Source organism: Ursus americanus, chromosome 28 (genome assembly GCF_024610735.1).
Source record: "Ursus americanus isolate L20-20 chromosome 28, mUrsAme1.1.p, whole genome shotgun sequence".
Taxonomy (NCBI): Eukaryota; Metazoa; Chordata; class Mammalia; order Carnivora; family Ursidae; genus Ursus; species Ursus americanus.
Window position 1 is genome coordinate 27477874 of NC_142154.1, and position 20612 is coordinate 27498485.

A 20612-nucleotide genomic window follows, 5' to 3' on the forward strand; every position below is an offset into this window, starting at 1 on the left:
CAGAATTCATTCCACAAAAATTTATTGAGCTTCTCTTACTAGCAGGGTCACTATTGAAATACAGGTGCAATCACACATTTCCTGACCTCAGCGCTCCCACATTCGTATAGTAGGTGTCAACAAACAGTCACAGTAGATTGTGCTAAATGCTGTAGCAGAGGAACATATGCACAATGTTGGAACAATGTTGAAACAGAGATAACCTAGGAGATCAAAAATTTTGGTTGGCAGGGAGTTAGAAAAGACCTTCTTTAAGAAATGTTTGTGTTGGGTCTGGAAGGTTGAGCAGGAATTTTCTAGGGGGAAAGAAAGAAAAACAAAAAACTTTGAGCCCCTTTTATGGATCAGATATATAGATAATTTAATATTCTCCACACACAAAACTTATCAGATGTTTTTTTATTATTCCAGTTTTTACGTAGTCAAAAAAAAAAAAGATGAAGCCATTTGTTCAAGGTTACATAGTGAGTGAGCTATGGAGACTGAAGATTTAAACTCTGTATGCCTGATTCCAAGATTGTCTGTGTTCTTTCCATGGCACCATATCGCTTTCCAGCAGGGCAGAAGGGCATATGATTAGTAATTTTTAATGCTGTCTGATGCCATCTATATAAAGTTCAAGGACAGGCAAAACTTACCTTTGAGGAGAGAGGTCAGAAAAGCGACTACATGTGGCAGAGATAATATCTTGGGAGCAGGAGGGAGATTTTTGGGGTGCTGGGCAGGTTTCACAGGTGTACATACATCTAAAAATTCATTGAGCTGTACACATAAGATTTGTGCACTTTACTGTCTGTTAATTATACCTCAAAATGTAAATAAAAACAAATTTGCTATGTGCTATGGCTTTTATAGGTCAAGAAAGCTGATCTCTGGATTCTCATAATGCCTTTTGTAGATTAGCAGTCTGCTTATTTTAGATACTTATTTTTCCCTGGATAAAATGGATTAATTACAGGTAATGACAGTGCATCAATCTTGCCTCTCTCTTTTTTTTTTTAAGATTTTATTTTTATTTATTTGACAGAGAGAGAGAGAGAGACAGCCAGCAAGAGAAGGGACACAGGCAGGGGGAGTGGGAGAGGAAGAAGCAGGCTCCCCGCGGAGGAACCCGATGTGGGGCTCGATCCCAGTACTCCGGGATCACACCCTGAGCTGAAGGCAGACGCTTAACGACCGAGCCACCCAGGCGCCGCTCGATTTTGCCTCTCTTGAGCATAGGTCTTTATTATAATCTGCTTCCTAACAATCCTGACTGTCAAGATCATAAAACTGTGGATTTTAAGAGATGAAGAGTTGCTGGGCACCTGGGTGACTCAGTTGGTTAAGTACCTGCCTTCGGCTCAGGTCATGATCCCAGGGGCCTGGGATTGAGCCTAGGGTCGGGCTCCCTGCTCAGTGGGGAGCCTGTTTCTCCCTTTCCCTCTCCCCCTGATTGTGCTCTCTCTCTCTCTCTCTGTCAAGTAAATTAATATTTTTAAAAAAGAGAGAGAGAGGTGAAGAGTTGCTTAGAGACTTCTACAGGTGCTGCCACACAGATATCTTTTTGAGACTCTGACAAAAGCAAAACTATAGACCTCCTCTCCAGAAATGTAAATATGCACAACATTTTGCATGAGATTTGGAGATTATTACACCATTTAGGACCCACTTAGCAGCCTTAGGATCTCAAATTCAGATCCTCTGAGCTAACCCAATCCTTTTCCTACAGAGGAACAAAATAGGCTCAAGGAGGGAAAGCAGTCTGTGTAGGGGCTAAGGGAAGACAGAACCCACGGCTTCTGATGCTCAGACGTTTATGCTGTTCACCCCACCGCCTCTTTAGATATCACTAGATTTCCTTTGACCCCAAACCTCCATGTGTGGAGCCTTTGAAGATGGAAGAACTTCCATAATACCTTGTATCCTACCTTTTGTAACAGGAATCATATCAGAAGCTAGTCGAAGTTACCTTGTACTTACTGGAGAACAATAGGTACAAAGCTGAGTTGGGGACATTTATCTCTCTTTTTTCACAAACTGCCTCAAAACCCAAAACTGAAGTTAAAATTAAAATGGCTTGGTGATAAAAGTTTTTTCCTTTCTTTTCTTTCTCTCTTTCTTTCTTTCTTTCTTTCTTTCTTTCTTTCTTTCTTTTTTTTATTTTAGAGAAATCAACTCTAAGGCGTAGTCTATATTTAGACTCTGAAACTTAAAACTTTATTCTGCATCGCTCTTTATAACACTTAAAAGATCTCATTTGAACTTTGCTCTGTAAACCTTTCAATGGTCTCTGACCAAAAACAGTAAAATACCATCCTATCCCAGGAAATTTGTATGATTTGTGCCCACTCAGTTTTTCAATTTGGAACAGGATTCTTACTCCCAATCCAAATACAAACTGTGAGAAGAGAAAGAGGCTCCAGAAAGCCTTTTCTTCTGTGTGAAAAGGCTTGATCCTAAGTAGAGCAATCAATGAAAGAAAAGGGCTCAGGCTGCAGCCTACAAATTTCTTTGGGTTTAGTGTGCTCAGGACGAGGTACAGAAATTACACAGACCTGCGGACAGACACGGCACAGAAGCCACGGATATATGCATTCTATCCATGAAGGTTTTCCTAGGTACTTGCTAAGCTATTCCTTCTGTACAATCGTCTGCTTTTCTACCCGCATGGATTTAAGCTCATATTTATTGAACACTTCACCGTACGTGTGAGCTACTGTTCTAAACTTATTATATTATTTAATTTAATCTTCACAACTCTTTAAGGTCATCTTATTACTATGCCCAGTTTATAAATAAGCAAACAGGTTTTCAAGGGCCAAGTAATTTGGCCAAGGTCACAGAACTTGTAAGTCACGAAACTGAGCATCAGATAAAAATACCTGGGTTTCAGTAGCTGGGTTTGTTCGTTCTGCTCTGGTGAAATAAATAAGGAGGCATACACTGAAGACTGGGAAATGCATACTTTAGGTTGGTTCCTCAAGACAAACATCTTTCTAGGTACCATGTATTTTTTTCACCCAAATCTGCAGCCTTTCTCATTGATGGAAGCCAGATGGACACATGGACCGGACAGGGAATTTCTGGCAGTAACAAGGCTGACGGGAAGAGACAGGGCGGGAGGGGCAGAGGAGGGCGCCGGAGGGGCTCTCCCCTCCCGGCAGCCATCGCTAGCACCGTGGGGCTGCTGGGCCCGCCGCAGACCGCCACATCGCAGCGGCCCGCCCCCAGCGCCGTGCGGCCCAATCAGTGGCGCGGCCTGGCGCCCCGCCCCTCCGCCGGGGCCATATAGGTCTCGACCTGGTCGTTCCCGTTCCCGCAGTTGTAGCTCGGGCTTCAGGCTGCGAGACCCGGAGGAACGGCGGCCACCGCCCCCTGCGCGTCGCGTTCCCTCCTCCCCACGTACGCCGCGCCGCCAGTCCGCAGCCGCCCGCGAAGCGCACCCGCGGGCCTGAGACCCCGCCGGTCTCCTTCTTCTCCTCTCTGTGTCCGCGGCGGGCCGGAGCGATGCGGCTGGGCCGGAGGCCCGCGGCGCTGGGGCTGCTGCTGCTGTGCGCCGCGGCAGCCAGCGCCGGGGACGCCGAGGAGCTGCACTACCCGCAGGGCGAGCACCGCAGCGACTACGACCGTGAGGCGCTGCTGGGCGGGCAGGTGAGGTGGCCAGGCCCGGGGCTGGGAGGGCCGGGCCTCGCACCGCGGCTGCCGCGGGCTTTGTCCCGGGACAAAGAGGGGCGGCCAGGCGAGGCCTGGACGGGGCGGCCTGACAGTGGGGTCCGGGCGGGGCGCCGCTCACTCTCTGGGGGACCCCGAGGCCTCTACGCCTGAGGAAATAGCGCGGCCCGGGAGCCGGATCCCTTCCACCCTCCCGACACGGGGCATGGCCATCGAGGGTGTATAGGAGGCAGGGGCCTTAGAGAGCAGGTGTGGGTCACCCCAGAATCCCTGGGCAGAGAAGGCTTCTGGTAGCCTTATATTTTTCCACCATTTTGCCCCACTGATAGTAATGCTTTACCCCTCTGTGTATCGCTTACCCCCCAAAGGAAGAAGTCGATGAATATGTTAAACTCTCCCCCGAAGAGCAACACAAAAGACTGAAGTCAATCATAAAGAAAATTGACTTGGACTCAGATGGCTTTCTCACGGAAAGTAAGGACGTCCTGCACAACTAACAATGGAGAAATCGCTTTGTAGGAGATTAGAAACACAAACATTTAAGCAGGGCTGTCGGGTGTAGATTGCTAGTATTGCAACAAATGAGACGTGTATCGTGAGAAGGGGAAAAAAGGACATGTTGAGTTGGTTTTATATCTGGAAATCTTTAGATATAGGTCCCAAGTAAAATTCAGGACTTTCTCCAGTAATACATAAACATCGTTGACTCAGTTGATATGTGTAAGTCATACATTGAAGAAACACCATTTTCCTCATATGACTTTTATCATTGTCAACAATATGTCAGAAACCTTCTTATGGCATTACGTGATTTACTGCTCTTTTGATTATGTTTCATTAGGAATTTAAGAATTTGCATCTTTTTTATAAGTAGAAGAAGACCTGTTGCACGTGTATTTATGATAATCACAAATTATTACAGCTGGTAGGGGTCTAAGAATCATCTTGTCCACCTCTCTTTGTAGAGCTGAAGATACTGAAGTCCAGGGGGTAAGTGCCTTTCTAAAATGAGTGGCAAAGCCAGGATTAGAAGCCAAATTTCTTGCTCTTAATTCAGTTTTTAATATCCTTCACCTAAAAAAGTCTGAGGGGCATCTGGCTGGCTCAGTTGGTGGAGCATGCAATTCTTGATCTCCAGGTCATGAGTACAAGCCCCAGGTTGGGTAGAGCTTACTTTAAAAAAAAAAAAAAAAAAAAAAAATCTGAGCGCTCTTAGGTAGGTTCTCCAGTCAGAAATGAAATGCACAGAATATTAAAAGAATATTCAGTTGCTTTGCAACTGTCTCTCCTTGTTGCTTAATTCAAGTGGTGAACCCTATCAACTTTCCAAGTTGATCTTCCAGAAAAATTCAGGAGATATTTTGCTATAACTCTTATTTAAATGTTGCTCATCATCTAAGGACTGAAGTTGTTGGAGAGAGAATTGCAAACTAATTGGTAAATTTAGGATGTGTTGTCAGTAAAATTGGCGCTCTCAGGAATATTAAGGTTTTGGTTTCTCTAAATAAAGACAAAAGCTTTAGCCTCTAGTTGTCCACTAAGAATAGGTCCATCTTTGGTTACACTGGCAAGCACACAGAAAAAATTGATTTGGAAGACTGTGGTATCTGTAAGGGCCTGTAAATATTCAAATATTTAATAGTAAACTTTAAAAAATTTTAAAGTTAAAAGGAACTTAGTTCAAATCTTCACCTTACTTTTGAGAAAACAAAAACTTGAGAGGGCAAACTTGCCCCTTATGACAGAGCTGAAGTGTGAACCCATGTTTTTGGCCCCTTTTCCATTCTGTATTCTATTATGTCACGATGATCTCTTTAAATAAACTAGAAGAAACTCTCATTGTACTTGAAGGACCCTTCAAAGAAGTTTGCTAATTTGCACTTTAAAGTCCAGGACTGGACTCGGGTTCTTGAGAGAGAACAAAATTTAGTGGAAAGAGTTTGGGCTTTGGAGCCAAATATACGTTTGAATCTGGATTCTACTACTTACTGGCTGAGTCCTCAATTCCAAATGGCAATTTCTTGAACTGTAGAATAGATTAGATTAGAAATGTAAATGGAAAATGATAAGAATTGCCTTGTTTTGAAGATCAGAGACAACGTATGTGGAGGACCCGATGTATAATAATTGTTCAGTACATGGTTGCTATAATAATTATAATTCTGCCTTAATTTAGAGTTTCAGGAAAGACAAAGTGTCTTTTATACTCACCTGACCTCCCCCAGATCAATAAAGTGGTACCACTCTTTAAACCAAATGGTATATTACCTTTAAACCAAATACTATACTCTTGCTATCTTTGCATTTATGCATGTCCTTCTCCCTACCACCTTGTTTCTATAATGCAGTGTAGTAAATATCTCTGACTAGATTTTTTTAAAGTTGACCTGAATGTGGACATTAGAGATTTAGAAACTTTCCCCCATGTCTTCAGGTACCAAGACAGCGAGCTTTTGCAAGAAGGACTTAAGTCATAATTGCTACCCATAACTTTTGTTAAAATTTCCTCCAGAAGTTTTATGATTGTTCAAGGACATATACTGTGACAATGTTTCTCAAACTTCAGTCACTTGAATACATTTTCACAATTTAGGCCCTAGCTGCTTACCTTCTATTATTTCCTTAATGTGGTTTTGATTCAACTCAAAATAAAATTTATTTTAAAGGAAAACTTCATATTACTTTCATAAATGGAAAACACTTTTTTTCTAATACATATTAGAATAAATAGGTCATTATTAACATTTTTGTACTTCTTGAGAGACCTGTGATAGTTAGCAAACATCTGCAATTTTGTGGATGATAATTTTTAAAAGTCAAGTACTATTTTAGCCAATTGGTAATTCATTTAACAAATAACTGATTAAGCCAGGTACTTTCTAGGCATTTAGAGTACCTCAATAAACAAAACATACCCAAACTCTGTACTCAAGGAACTTGCATTCTATTTGGATCACATATTGTTATATTCTTGGACTCCAAACCACTCTCACACCTTCTACTCCTATTGCTATGGATACAACCAGGCCAGTTCTCACTCAGTATTTGAAAACACTCAAGGTTTTATTTTATTTTTTTTTCTTTTAGAGAAAGTTTAGAAACCTTCGCTTCTGTAAATATCAGAATTACTGTCAACATTCATTTGTGTTCTGGGAAATTCTCACAGGCGAACTCAGTTCCTGGATTCAGATGTCTTTTAAACATTATGCTATGCAAGAAGCAAAACAACAGTTTGTTGAATATGACAAAAACAGTGATGGTAGTGTGTCATGGGATGAATACAACATTCAGATGTATGATCGTGTGATCGACTTTGATGAGAACACTGCTCTGGATGATGCAGAAGAAGAGTCTTTTAGGCAGGTGAGTACCTGTGCACAGGCTGTTCCTTTTGATCATATCCGTTCAGTTTTCCTTCCCGCATGAATGAGCACAAGAGGGTCTGAGGTCATAGACTGGGATGCCTTGTTCTCTGGGCAATCACTGGTTCCACTTCAGTGGTCATTTTGATGGTTTCCTTTCTAGCCGGATTTTGACCTCTTATTCTGCACTACCTAAATTATCCTTGCATCTGTTTTTCTCAGCAGCATCATTTGTCCTCATTTCGAGCTGCTTTTTAGTGTATTTTGAATATGTATCTCAATATTTTATTTTTTGTTTTTATTGAACAGTTTTATATCAGTTACTAAGACTATAGAGGCCCATCCCCATTTTTAAACAGATAGTTTTGTATAAAATAACTATTAAAAATTTTTTAAATTGTAATAAAATACACATAAAATTTAACCATTTTTAAGTGTGCAGTTCAGTAGTGTTAAGTACATTTACATTGTTATACAACCCATCTCCAGGACTCTTTTCACCTTGCAAAACTGAAATTCTAAACCCATTAAACAACACCTCCCCATTCCTTCTCCCCCAGGCCCCTGGCAACCACCATTCTACTTTCTGTCTCTGAATTTGACTACTCTTGGTACCTCATATAAGTGGAATCATACATATTTTTGTCTTTTTGTGAGTAGCTTACTTCACTTAACATGATGTTCTCATAATGTTGTAGTGTGTGTGAGAATTTCCTTTTTAAGACCGAGTAATAGTCTATTGTGTGTATATAGCACATTTTGTTTATCTATCTACTGATGGACACTTGGGTTGCTTCAACTTTTTGGCTATTGTGAGTAATGCTGTTATGAACATGGGAGTACAAATACCCCTTTGAGACCCTGCTTTTAATTCTTTTGTGTATACACCCCAAAATGGAATTGCTGGATCATATAGTAATTCTATTTTTAATTTTTTGAGGAACTGTCATATGGTCTTCCATAGAAGCTGTACCATTTAAAATAACTCAGTTTTGAAGATTTAGTATCACTATAAGTTTTGTTGATTCTCATGGTTTAATTTGTCAAAATTAAAAGATGTCTTGTTCTAATGCTTCTTAAGCAGAGGTGAGGAAGACCATTTTTATTTAGGAATTAATAAGAACTTTTAGTAATTTGTAGGAACTTTTCAAGACAAAGGACTATAAGCTTGAGAAATTGCTATTTCAATACCTCTGTATTTCAAAGGTAATTATGACTTTTTATATTTAAATAAAGATTTTATTTATTTTAGAGAAAGAGCGCATGCGCGTGTGCACGAGAGAACATGCGGGGAGAGGGAGGGAGAGGGACAAGCAGACCCCCCCGCCCCGCCCCCCCCGAGAGCAGAGCCTGATTCAGGGCTCGATCCCAGGACCCTGAGATCATGACTTGAGCTGAAATCAAGGTTCAGCTTAACTGACTGAGCCACCGATGCTCCCATTATAAAGACTTTTTTTGAAAAGATATGTTTTTATATGTGGAAAAAACAAAACCAAATACCTTGTCGCAAACTGTTATTTCCAAAATATTAGTCAAGGGTGCTTGGAAAACATTTGAGCCTCTTCCATTCCTTAACGTGTCCCCATTGTAGTACCTATCTTTTAGTTTTTGTTGTAGCCATATTTATCATTGTACATGCTGTTTATTTTAGAACCATATTGGCCACTTGAACTCTATAGGCCATCACTAACACAAAGTAGATTGCTATTTCTGCTAATGATTATGCATATGCTATGCATATGCCACCATTGTAGAATTTAAGGGCTTCAGCCTCGGAGACAGTCTGCCCAGCTTCACATCCAGCTGTATAACTTAACAGTTGTGTAGATGTGGGTAAGTTATGAAACTTCCTTATGCCTCAGTTTCCTCATGTGAAAAAATGTAATAGTATGGAGAAATAGTAATATATTTGTTGTACTTTATTATTAAATATACTATTGTAGCAGTTGGACTGGTAAACAGTTCTCTGTTGATTTAAGAGAATATTGTTGAAGAAAGCGTGTGTGATTCACATAAGTTTATATTTAATATATAATTAGCTTTAAAATTGTCAAAGCATTGGTTAACTATATCAGCTTTAGATTAGTTAAGATTCCTTTTCACTTTTTACCTCCTTATTTAGGTCTTCATCTTACAGCAGATTGAAGAGAGTGGAAATCAGTCTTTTTACTACTTAGTGCTAAAAAAAGAAACAAATGATAATGAGATTTGGGATTTGTCTGTCTAAAGATATCCTGTAGAATTAATTAATCTTAAAAGCACCATTCGAGTTTTGTGACTTTTCTAAAACCAAACCATGGTGTGATATTATGATTTCCCTGCTAGGTAACAAGAGAGAAGTTAAATACAGTATTTTAAAATCTTACTAGAATCAGATTATAATTGTGTCTTTTTTTTTTTTCTTTACTTTTGACACCCAAAAGATTTAATAACTATCCCATCAGAACATGAGAAATGTGTTGTGTGGTTTCTTGAGTCTGTATTCTTGGGAGGAGGGTATAATTAGTAGCAGATGGTAGTGTTGAGAAGAAAATCTTGACTTCGAAGAGATACAGGACTCATTAATATAAACTGCTTGTGAGCAGTTTTGTTTTAAAAAAATGTCTGATTCTAATACAGTGTTCACCACCCAGGTACTCAGTACGTGTTGATTATAAGACTGTACTTTTTTTAAAGATTTTATTTTTAAGTACACAGAGCATGGGGTTCAAATTCACAATCCTGAGTTCAAGAGTTGCATACTCCACCGACTGAGCTAGCCAGGAGCCCCTCATGCAATGATTATTTATTTATTTATTTATGTATATATATATTTTTTGAGGGGTGCATTCATAATATTTTTTTAATGTTTTTTTATTATATTATGTTAGTCACCATACAGTACATCCCCGGTTTCCGATGTAAAGTTCGATGCTTCATTAGTTGCGTATAACACCCAGTGCACCATGCAATACGTGCCCTCCTTACTACCCATCACTGGTCTATCCCATTCCCCCACCTCCCTCCCCTCTGAGGCCCTCAGTTTGTTTCTCAGAGTCCATAGTCTCTCATGTTTCATTCCCTCAAGACTGTACTTTTTAAGAATGAATTAGATAGATCTTAATAGTGTTAAGGAATTGATGGATCCCTAAAATGAACACTTCCCATTGGGAGTCCTATTGGTTATTCTCTGACAACCCAGGAATATCCCTACATGAGATAACTCATGTCTCTCTTCATGTCTCTACATGAAGTTCTAATCATAATGCTTTATTAGAATTTGATACAAACCCCCTAAAAGTAGATGTGGGGTATAAAGATGAACCCAGAAACTTCTGCATTATTCTTCAAAATAAAAAAGCAAGGATGAAGAATGAATCAGTCTTAATCAAAGTTACAGACTTAACATTATGCCGTTACTAACCATCAAAAGTAATTGGATATCTAAATAAAAGACACTTTTTCTACATGGAAGCCTATTAAAACAACAACAACAAAGGGGAAAGGGGGGGGTGCTCATTCAGTTAAGCTTCTAACTCTTGCTTTCAACTCAGGTCATGATCTCAGGTTTGTGAAATGCAACCCAGTCAGACTCTGTACTCAGCCTGGAGTCTGCCTGAGATTCTCTCTCTCCCTCTCCTTCTGCTGCTCCCCCCACCCCTGTACTTTCTCTCAAATAAATAAATCTTAAAAAAAAAAAAATTTGATGCCTGCATTTTATCTTATTTTTAATAAGTTTCCATGTAGAGAATAGAGATAACCTGTAGTAACGACCCTCTTGTGCTGTGAAATGCCTGAAAAAGCATTTCTTTATGTAATGATGAACAATTACAGTCAGCACTTTTAAGCAGGATAATTAAAGTTTGGGGACCTACCTGGCAAAAGTTCAGTTGGTCTAATTTCCAAAGCCAGCTGCTGAACGTGCATGTACAAGCAATATTTATTTATGTAAGATATATTCTGGCATGTGGCTAATCAGAATTTTTAAGACCTAGACTTTTGTTCTGGTATCACACATTATATCTTTCCTCATGTAAAATCATTAGTCTACCAAAAGATGGCAGTTTTGTGCTTCACAAGTTTCTGTTACAATATAAAAATAAATGATTATCTCTACCTTTTTACTACTGTATGTAGCACTTTCTACTCTCCACTAGCATACAACATCTTTACACAGAAGAAAAAAATGTGCTGAGGTTTTATGAAACTGACAGCCTTTTTTGTTATCTTTTGCCATTTTGGAAAAACTGTCTTTCTGTGTATTGGCTTCTTTAATTTGGGTTGCTCTTAAATTGTTTTCTTAAAACTGCTTTTAAAAATCTCATTATTTAATTTTATTTTAAAAATCTGAGAAATGTGAACCAGAAAACTACTTTCCTTAATTTTTTTAAAAACAATCTGAACTTGCTGAAAGAAATCCTTTCTTTCCATAGGCAGATTTGGCCAAATTCAGCTCCCACCGCTGAAACATGGACCTTTTTGCTCCAAACTGAAGGGTTCTTTCATAAGGAAATCTACGCACTTAGTATTTTGAATAGTGGTTTATTCAAAAAGAACTTGATTGACTCAACAAAGTATCTCAAATTCTTGTTTGTCTGCTTCTCCCTGTGTTAAACCCCTGAACGTCAAGTGTAAATTATTTGGTCTAGTTATTTGAAATTAAGAAATGTTGTTAAAAGCAGCCAATTGGAAATAAGTTTTTTGTTGTTTTTCCGTCATGATTTGGTAAGTATAACTGGCTAATGGAAGCTGGGTGGTTTAAAAGATAAATTCTTTGGGGGAAGAAGTGAGCCTCTCCACTGTAAATCAGTCATTGTAAAAGAAGTAGTGTTCAGTAAATGACTGCCACCCAACCTCTGTTCTAGAAAACTGAAAAGAGCATTTCTTTTCAACAGTGAGACACATAAGTTAAAAGCTCCTAAAATATTTGAAATTGTGTGTTTTTTAAAATGTGCTGTTTAATACATATAGTTTATAGAAAGGAGAGTTTTTCCCAGAAATACTTGAAATGGAATTTAGGCAGGGTGAGCAATATAGTACTCTTGGCTTCCAAGGCTCTTGATTACAGAACTGCCTTTGAGAAATGCATTAAAAACAGCGTTGTCCCTGGTAGCTGTTACTCGATTTACTACTTGAGCATACTTTACAGAGAGAGAAAAAGGAAGATGCGTGTGAAAGAGTAGAAAAATGTGTTTACCATTTTGAAAATGGCATATCAAGAATTAACACATAGTCTGAATTTATTGCTTTTTGGGCATTCAAAACAGCCGAGATTGTAAAAGAAGAGAGTGTGCAGTACCGTAGAAGAACAGGGAGGATCAGAGTCCAGTGTATTTTAGCTGTATTTCTGACATCCCTCTCAGCAAATCATTTAATTTCCATTTTCCCTCAGTAATAATAATATGTAAAATGTAACATAGTATATTTTTTTAATGCTCAGGCTTACTAATTGCTTGATGGGGTCCTCATCCCAATTGCTTAATAGAGATTTTTATCCCGATTTTATAGTTGAGGAAACCAGAGGTTAAGCAGTTTGCCCTATGTTAGGCAAAATGCTCTTACCACAACTGGTTAAGTGGCGTTGCTGGAATTCAGATCTGCATCTTTGACTCTAGAGGTGGTGTCTCTATTTCTTCTCATAAATGTTTGTGATTTTTCTAACCCACCTTCAAGGGGATGATGTGAAGATAAGATAAAGTATGAGAATGTACTTTAGATTTCACATAGTATGTAATTTTCAAAGTATGTATAATGATGTTTCCGCATGGATGAGACCTTAATTGTGTTCAATGTTTAATTTTCAAAGCTTCATTTAAAGGACAAGAAGCGATTTGAGAAAGCGAACCAAGATTCAGATCCTGGTTTGAATCTTGAAGAATTTATTGCTTTTGAGCATCCTGAAGAAGTTGATTATATGACGGTAAGGAAGAAAAATTTTAAGAGAGTTCTTGAGTGACCAAAACTTTAAAACCTGTTTTTTTCTAAGTAATTAAAATGAATTTTATGGGGCAACCAGAATTTTGACAGCAAGATCCAAAGTTCTCCCCACTTAAGATGGGGTGGGAAAGGGATTTTGGTGGTGGGAGGAGGGGTGCTGATGAGGAGGGAGAAGGTAAATTTCTGTCATATGGAGGGAGAAGGTAAACCTTCCTGGCTGTTTTCTCCTGCACAGTCACATTACCTACATTGCCTTCCTTGTCTTTTTGTAGCTTTCAGACTTTTCTGTTTTCCGATATGCTTCCTATTTAGTTTACAACATCACTTGCAAAAACTTTGGCTCTGGGAAAACTTAACCACCTTTGGATCCCTTTTCATTGGGTTTTGGGGGGTGGTGCAGCTGCTACTGAAACTAATGTGTTTACAGCAAGAGGCTTAATGAGTCCTCTCAACCCTTTAGTACTTAAAAGAAGTACCAGTTCTTCAGAATTTTTGTTGAACTCTAGATTTAACTCAACAAACATTGATTGAGTCCCTAGTATGACTTGGAAAGCTTCTCGAGAAAAGGAACTATCATGTTGGAGAGTAAAGACTAATATAACAAATAGCTTTGGAGAAAATAGACTAAACGTTTATATTAAGGTTTATTGTCTAGCCTTAGCCTCAGCCTCTAGCTGTGTGGCTTGGTTCTCTGGATATTTCAGGGAGGGAAGATGTAGCTTTATGTTAAGTGGGTCATGGTTACAAGCTGCCGCCTTGAATAATAAGACTGCAGATAACATTTTTCTCCATAGCTCAGTGGCAAGATACAACTGTTGCCACCACTTTTGCCATTGAGGCTTCTGATTTCTCACTTGGCACAAACAAAATCCACAACCTAATTTTAGAACAATGCTGGGCACAATTTAAGTGCCAAAATTAAGTTGAGACAAGCTAATTGAACCCTGCCTAGCATGGCAGGCAGAACATGCTGGATGTTGATTCTCTGGGGGAATTAAGGAATAATTGAATTGAAGACGGGAGGGGAATGACCAGTGAAAGCAATGAAATAATTTGGGCATAATGTGCTGCGGCCCCCGAGTACAATGTGGCAATGGAATGAAATGGACGTGAACAACATTTTGTAGAAAGCACAAGCAGGAATGTTGACTGACTAAATAAGTATGAGAAGAGAAAGGAAGAGTCAGAGATGATTCTGAGGTTTTGAGCTTGTGTAAAATGATTAAAATGGTTGTACCTTTGGCAGAATGAGGTGTGTCAAGATGGGAAAGGGTGTTCTCTGTGCTGAGCTGGAGTTGATTGCAGCACATAAGAGGTGTGACCATAAAGTTGTGTCTCATTCAGAGCAGCTTCATTAATTCATATTTACCTTAATTTGTTTTGGTGAATCACTTTTTCCATTTAAGGATATATCTGATGAAGGAAAAGGCAGGGTACAAGATCAACTAGGTGATTTTGATTTGGATTAAAAGTTAGGATTTAGAGATACTTTCATTCATATAGTTCCAAAATTTATTTTAACCATGGCAACATTATTGAAATAAGTCTGTTGTTTCCCAAGAGAATTACTTGAATGGAAGAATAATCATTTTAATCAGTGATTCTTATCTTGGATCAAGACTCCTTTAAAAATAAGGAGCAATCCGGGGGCGCCTGGGTAGCGCAGTCGTTAAAGCGTCTGCCTTCAGCTCAGGGCGTGATCCCGGCGTACCGGGATCGAGTCCCACATCAGGCTCCTCCGCTGGGAGCCTGCTTCTTCCTCTCCCACTCCCCCTGCTGTGTTCCCTCTCTCGCTGGCTGTCTCTCTGTCACATAAATAAATAAAATCTTTAAAAAAAAAAAAAAATAAATAAAAATAAATAAATAAAAATAAGGAGCAATCGGGATGCCTGAGTGGCTTAGTAGGTTAAGCATCCCACTCTTGATTTTGGCTCAGGTCATAATCTCAGGGTTGTTAGCTCAAGCCCAGCGCCAGGCTCGCCAGGCTCACACTGGGTGTGAAGCCTGCTTAAGATTCTCCCTCTCACCCTCCCCTCAGCCCCTCCCTCCTCGCAATCACATGCAAGTGTGCGCACTCACGCACGCTCTCTCTCTCTCACAAAAATAATAAATAAAAATAAGCAGTCTATGGACTCTGTCCCAGAAAAATCACATATGCTCATATACACAAAATAGGGGATCATAATTTCAAGAGATTCTCAGATTCTCTAAAGTAATCTTTGGATCTCTGGTTAAGATCCCCTGATTTCTATATATAAAATCTGTAACATTTGATTTTTTAAGAATTAACAACTTGTATTTAACTGTAACTTCATACAGATATAAAGGAAGCCCTCAGGTGTGGCTAGAATTGGAGACTTCCGAGAATATATTTTCGTTACAGTTGTGATGCTAGAATCCAGGTTGTAAGGTTTTTGGGTGACAACAGGTAGCGAGGAAATGAGAATAGTAAATGTAACCTATAAGAGACCTGGCATGGGAGAAAAGAAACCAGAATGGTAATTAAAAAGTGTAGAGGACTTGAATGTGTTTAAAACCATAGAAGAAGGAGCTAACAGAGAAGAGAATGGAGCCTTAGGAGAGGCCAGAGTTAAGAATGAAAGAAAGCATTCAGGAAACGAGGAAGGATGGGATCTAGGAAGACTGTTGAGGGCTTCACCCTAGTGAAGGGGGAAAGATAACTTTAACTCCTGAGATTGAAGGGAAGGATGAGAGGAATAGGCCTAAAAATAGACATAATTAAAGGGGGAAAATGCAATGCTGGTAAACAGGCATTTCAGAAGCCATGTACCTTGTTTGGAAAAATGGGTGGGTCTTTGCCAAGAGAGTAGAGAGTGTTTCGGTAAGACTCGAAGTTTTCAAAAACCAGCTTTAGAGTATGTGTTAGGGAAATTGAGGCAGAGACAGACTTCCAAACTGCAGTGAGAGCCCACTGAAATGGGAAAAAATTAATTTATAAGGATTAGGTTTGTATTTCTGTTTCTCTTTCTTTTAGACTTTATGATTCTGGAATAAAGGAGAACGTGATGTGGGTCTGCTGTGCAGGGTGGAGACTGGCAAAGTAAGAAAAGGTAGAAGAAGATATAGGAACGTAATAAGGGAAGAACTGAAACAGCTGGCCATTAAACAGGTCGTCTTGGGTCAAGTATAACTAGAAATCATGTAATCTTTGGGTTAGAGAGGATTGGTTGATAAGCCGTGATAAGAATGAGGAACAGGTTTGGGGTGGATGGGGCAGATTTGGTGGAAGAGGAAGCAAGGAGGTGTAGGTGTATGGGGGACTGGCACCTTTGATTTCGATTTGGAGGCAGAACAAGAGTTCTGTGCAAAGCATCTAAGATACGGGTTCTTTTGGGGTTAATGGCCTGGAGGGAAAATGGAGTTAAGGAGGACCAGGGTAGTAAGAGGTGTCCTTCTGGAGAAGGAGGGGAACATGCAGAAAATAGGAGTTTGAATTTAGTGCCCAGGTTGTTTAGGAGGGCGAAGTGGAGTTTTTCTCGATAGCAGAAGATTAAAGATGTTGAATTTAAAGCTACTCAGTACTTGCGGTTTTATTCCTGTCTCTACATTCCACTGTTTAGAAAGATTGTCTTGCAAGAATGGACAACAAAAATGGTTATTCCTAAAGAAGTTCTATACTGGAATAGATTCAGATGGTGGTGGGAAGATTTTGTTACTAATTATTTTATTTTGGTTTTTTATGAACATGGAATAGGAATTTGTCATTCAAGAGGCTTTAGAAGAACATGACAAAAATGGTGATGGATTTGTTAGTTTGGAAGAATTTCTTGGTGACTACAGGCGAGATCCAAGTAAGTACCCTGGATGTGTGAAGGAAGGAAAAGAGCATGGAATTAAAGAAGAAAGGAGTTGAGAGACAATCTTGCTCATTGGGAGCTGTGTTTGACGGGAAAATGGAACAAGAAGTGCATCTGATTTCTGCTCGTTCTGCCAAGTTAAATATAATACAAGCAAAACAGAAGGCCTCACAGCTTACGCGACAATGCAGTCTCGTTCACTTTTAGTTCCACGTCTGGATTCAAAGATTTTTCTTCCTTTTCAAACAAATATAATGTAATTCTCAATTCAAATGGGCGAGGAAGTAAAGGTTGATATTTCTAAATAAAATCCGTACCTTTACATGTAGATCGTAAAAGAGAAACAAAATACTATAAATACTGCTGTAGAAGGTGTCTTACTGAGTGTTTGAAATTGGAGTTTACATATGCAGCTTTTTCTGTTCACAGCTGTCTTTTCAGAATTGTTGCTTGAAAGCATCACTTACTGTGAATCTCACTTTAAAATTACACATGGTATTACTTTATAAGCACACGTAAGAAGCTTTATATAGTCACACGGTGTACATAAAAACATTACCCAGCTCAACTGTGGGAAAACTAGATACCAGAACAAGTGAGAGCAGTTAACAGACTTACTAGTTTGTGATAATGCACATCGATTTAGAAACTTTGAGCTATTTAGACTTAAGTGTCACTTTTGAAAATTATATAGTGTGTACTTATGTCAGGACTTTTCACATAAGCAGATCTATTTCATTGGGCTTCCTTTATGTAGTAAGCTTTAAATTCATTTCCTTTATTCTAGGGATGTACCAAACTTATTGGATACATGTTACATTCTTGTGTATGTATATTGTGTTTTATTTTTGCCATTAAGCAGCAAATGAAGATCCAGAGTGGATACTCGTTGAGAAAGATAGATTCCTGAATGATTATGACAAAGATACCAATGGCAGGCTCGATCCCCAAGAGCTGTTGTCTTGGGTAGTACCCAATAATCAGGGCATTGCACAAGAAGAGGTAAGTGTTAGAAAGTGATTATAATCTCCCACTTCCCCCCCCCAAATTAGGTGCTGTTGATAGGAAAGGAAGTTCAAAGCCTTAAGCCAAAGAAAGAAGTAATGGGGTTGTTTATTTAAAATAGGATCCGTGCATTGCTATTTCTTGACTTAAATCTGTGAGCTGTTTTAGATTGTCAAGGAGACAAGGAAGTTAAGATTGTATCATGTATTAATTTGATCGCACAATGAATTGAATAATAAAAGTTTATAATTTATCTATAGGGGCCCAAAGTGGGTTATATTAATTTGGCTTAACCTCGAGATATCCTAAATAGGGGTTGAGTGGGGAGGAGGCAGAACCTAGCAGAAATCAAGAAAGAGGATAATGAGAAAAGCTGTAGACAGCCGTGCTTATAATATATAATATTTTGAAAGACAGTAATGAGTACTTGGCATACCTGAATGATTTTGACCAATCAGATCACACTGAAACGTGAACATCTTGCTAAAATACTTATTATACTTGACTTGTTTTGTTTTGTCTTAAAGGCTCTTCACCTAATTGACGAAATGGATTTGAATAGTGACAGAAAGCTCTCGGAAGCAGAGATTCTGGAGAACCAGGACTTGTTTCTAACCAGTGAAGCTACAGATTATGGCAGACAGCTTCATGATGAATATTTCTATCATGATGAGCTTTAATCCCTGGGTAGATCTGAATAGAATACTATCTTCTTTTATAATTTGTTACCAGCTTTACTTTTGTGATAAAATATTGATGTTATATTTTACACTCAAGTCTTAACCACAGTCAAAATTATCTTAAATGTAGATTGTAATTTTGGCCTTTTAGAAGAAAAATGAAACAAAACCTGGTATTTATTTCAAAATGTATTGAAGAAATAAAACAATATTGTGCCATATGACAACAAAGTCTTTCCTAAATATTCCATCTGTTTAGTACTGTATTGTGGGATATTTGAGTTCTATTTCCATACTTGAAAAAAATGGAGGATTTTAGAGATGCCTGAACAATATTATTTAAATAGTATGTGACTGAGCTATCACTTTTGCTTTTGTTTTAAGTAGATTTAACTTGGGAACTGACAGAAAGGACATTGTTTTTAGATTTAGCATTTTGTTTTAAAACCTTTAAAGGAACCTTTAGAAGGACTTATACCTCACATTTTAATGTTGAGAAGTTCTGCCTACTTTTAAAATGGTTTCTATAAAGGGTTTTATTGTATGAAATAGAACTTTATATTTTTGCATATGTATAGATAGTAATTATATTTAATGTGTAACTATAGCATTATGGTGTGTGGAATTTGACATTGTCCAGAACTCTTCATTTTTGACTGATTAAAAATGAAATGTCCTGTCTTTTTATATGTTTGTTTTTCTTTGATCTTCCAGATAAATCTAGAATTTAGAATAGGTTTTGTTGAATTATACATTATCTTACCTTCTCCGTTCCTATATTTGGCTAGTGAGTGTTCTCCATCCTTGAATTATTCTTGCTGCATGTTATTTTTTTTTCTTTTTGATAAAAGAATCGTGTTACAATTGAATGTATACCTGACATATTTCAGTTGCTATTGTAACAAATGTGGTCTTGCTGTTTGGTGCTATAATAGTCATAAGAATTACACAGGTTGGGGGCCTGGGTGGTTCAGTCGGTTGAGCATCTGCCATCGGCTCAGGTCATGATCTCAGGTTCCTGGGTTCAAGCCCCATGTCAGGCTCTCTGCCCCACAGGGAGTCTGCTTCTCCCTCTCTCTCTGTCCCTCCTCCACCCCTGCTCATGCTCGCTCGCTCTCTCTTCTCTCAAATAAATAAATACTTACAAAAAAAAAAAGAATTACATAGGTTGAAATCAGTAGTAGAGCTGGTTGGTTATTAGTGGTAGAGCTCAGTATCTGTTACACTAAAAGTGAAATCATACTTGGTAAGTATTTGTCTATACCTAAATGTTCAGTTTTAACCTTATTCTGGAGATCAATTTATTTACCTTTGGAGGGAATAAGAAAAGTGAGAAGGTGAGGAATTTGTGTTTTCCTAGCCCTTACCCACAGATTCTTTTCCTTTCTTTTTTAAAAAATTACTTTTATTTGTAGGGAAGAAGTCAGCTATGTAGTCTGTTAATCTTTTCCCAGACTAAAGTTGTGTCCTCTGTGGCACACATAGCATTCCAGGGGCTCAACGGGTCCTTAATGAATATTTGGGAAAACCTGAAGCTCTTTTCTGATAGAATTGACAGCGTCTGCCTACCTCTCTCCCATCCCCATCTTTGCTGATATGAAGTATGAATGCAAGTTGTAAACTTTTATACCATACTGATAGCTTGCTTACTTGGTATCTAAAGTACAAGGTTTTCATTTTAACCTACAACACCTATCTGGTCACAGCAGTTTAAGAATTAAAGATAGACCTCTATCACTCACTTGTCACTTGTCAGCCTTACTGAAATAGGGGTATTTGGAATAACTAGTTTGATTAGCATGATAACTATTTGTTTTTATTACTAGATTCTTCAAAGTCTATACCAGAATTGTTAGATCATTAGATAAGGATTTTATTTTCATCTTAATGAGTTAAGAATTAGCATTCTACATTCAGCCTTGATATCATGCAGATATAAGAATTTTGGTGACATTATTAGTGTTCACTAATATCTGTTCTTTCATTCCTGGCAAGAGGGAAATTACACTTCCTAGCCCCCTTACAGGTAGACAGTAGCTACTTCTGACTAGTTAAAAGTGAGTGGCAGTAGTGTGTCACTCCCATACCGGGCCAGTGACAAACCCATTTCCTTTGCCATGGCATTGTAGAGAAGGCCTCAGTTGACATGTTGGGTCCACCAGACCAAAGAGGCTTGA

The 20612-nt window shown here is 38.6% G+C and overlaps 1 protein-coding gene across 2 annotated transcripts; it reads left to right on the forward strand.

Moving 5' to 3' along the window:
* The first annotated feature begins 3291 nt into the window (after positions 1-3291).
* RCN2 (reticulocalbin 2) lies at positions 3292-19122 on the forward strand. 2 transcript variants are annotated; one of them, XM_045795120.2, is made up of 7 exons: positions 3292-3633; positions 4023-4128; positions 6821-7017; positions 12802-12915; positions 16648-16744; positions 17610-17752; positions 18283-19122. In XM_045795120.2, exons 1-7 carry the CDS (start codon positions 3490-3492, stop codon positions 18433-18435), a joined length of 954 nt encoding a protein of 317 aa, XP_045651076.1. In that variant the 5' UTR covers positions 3292-3489; the 3' UTR covers positions 18436-19122. The 2 variants fall into 2 exon arrangements, with proteins under 2 accessions (XP_045651076.1, XP_045651077.1); XM_045795121.2 differs by having other exon boundaries at positions 17613-17752.
* Positions 19123-20612: the final 1490 nt, after the last annotated feature.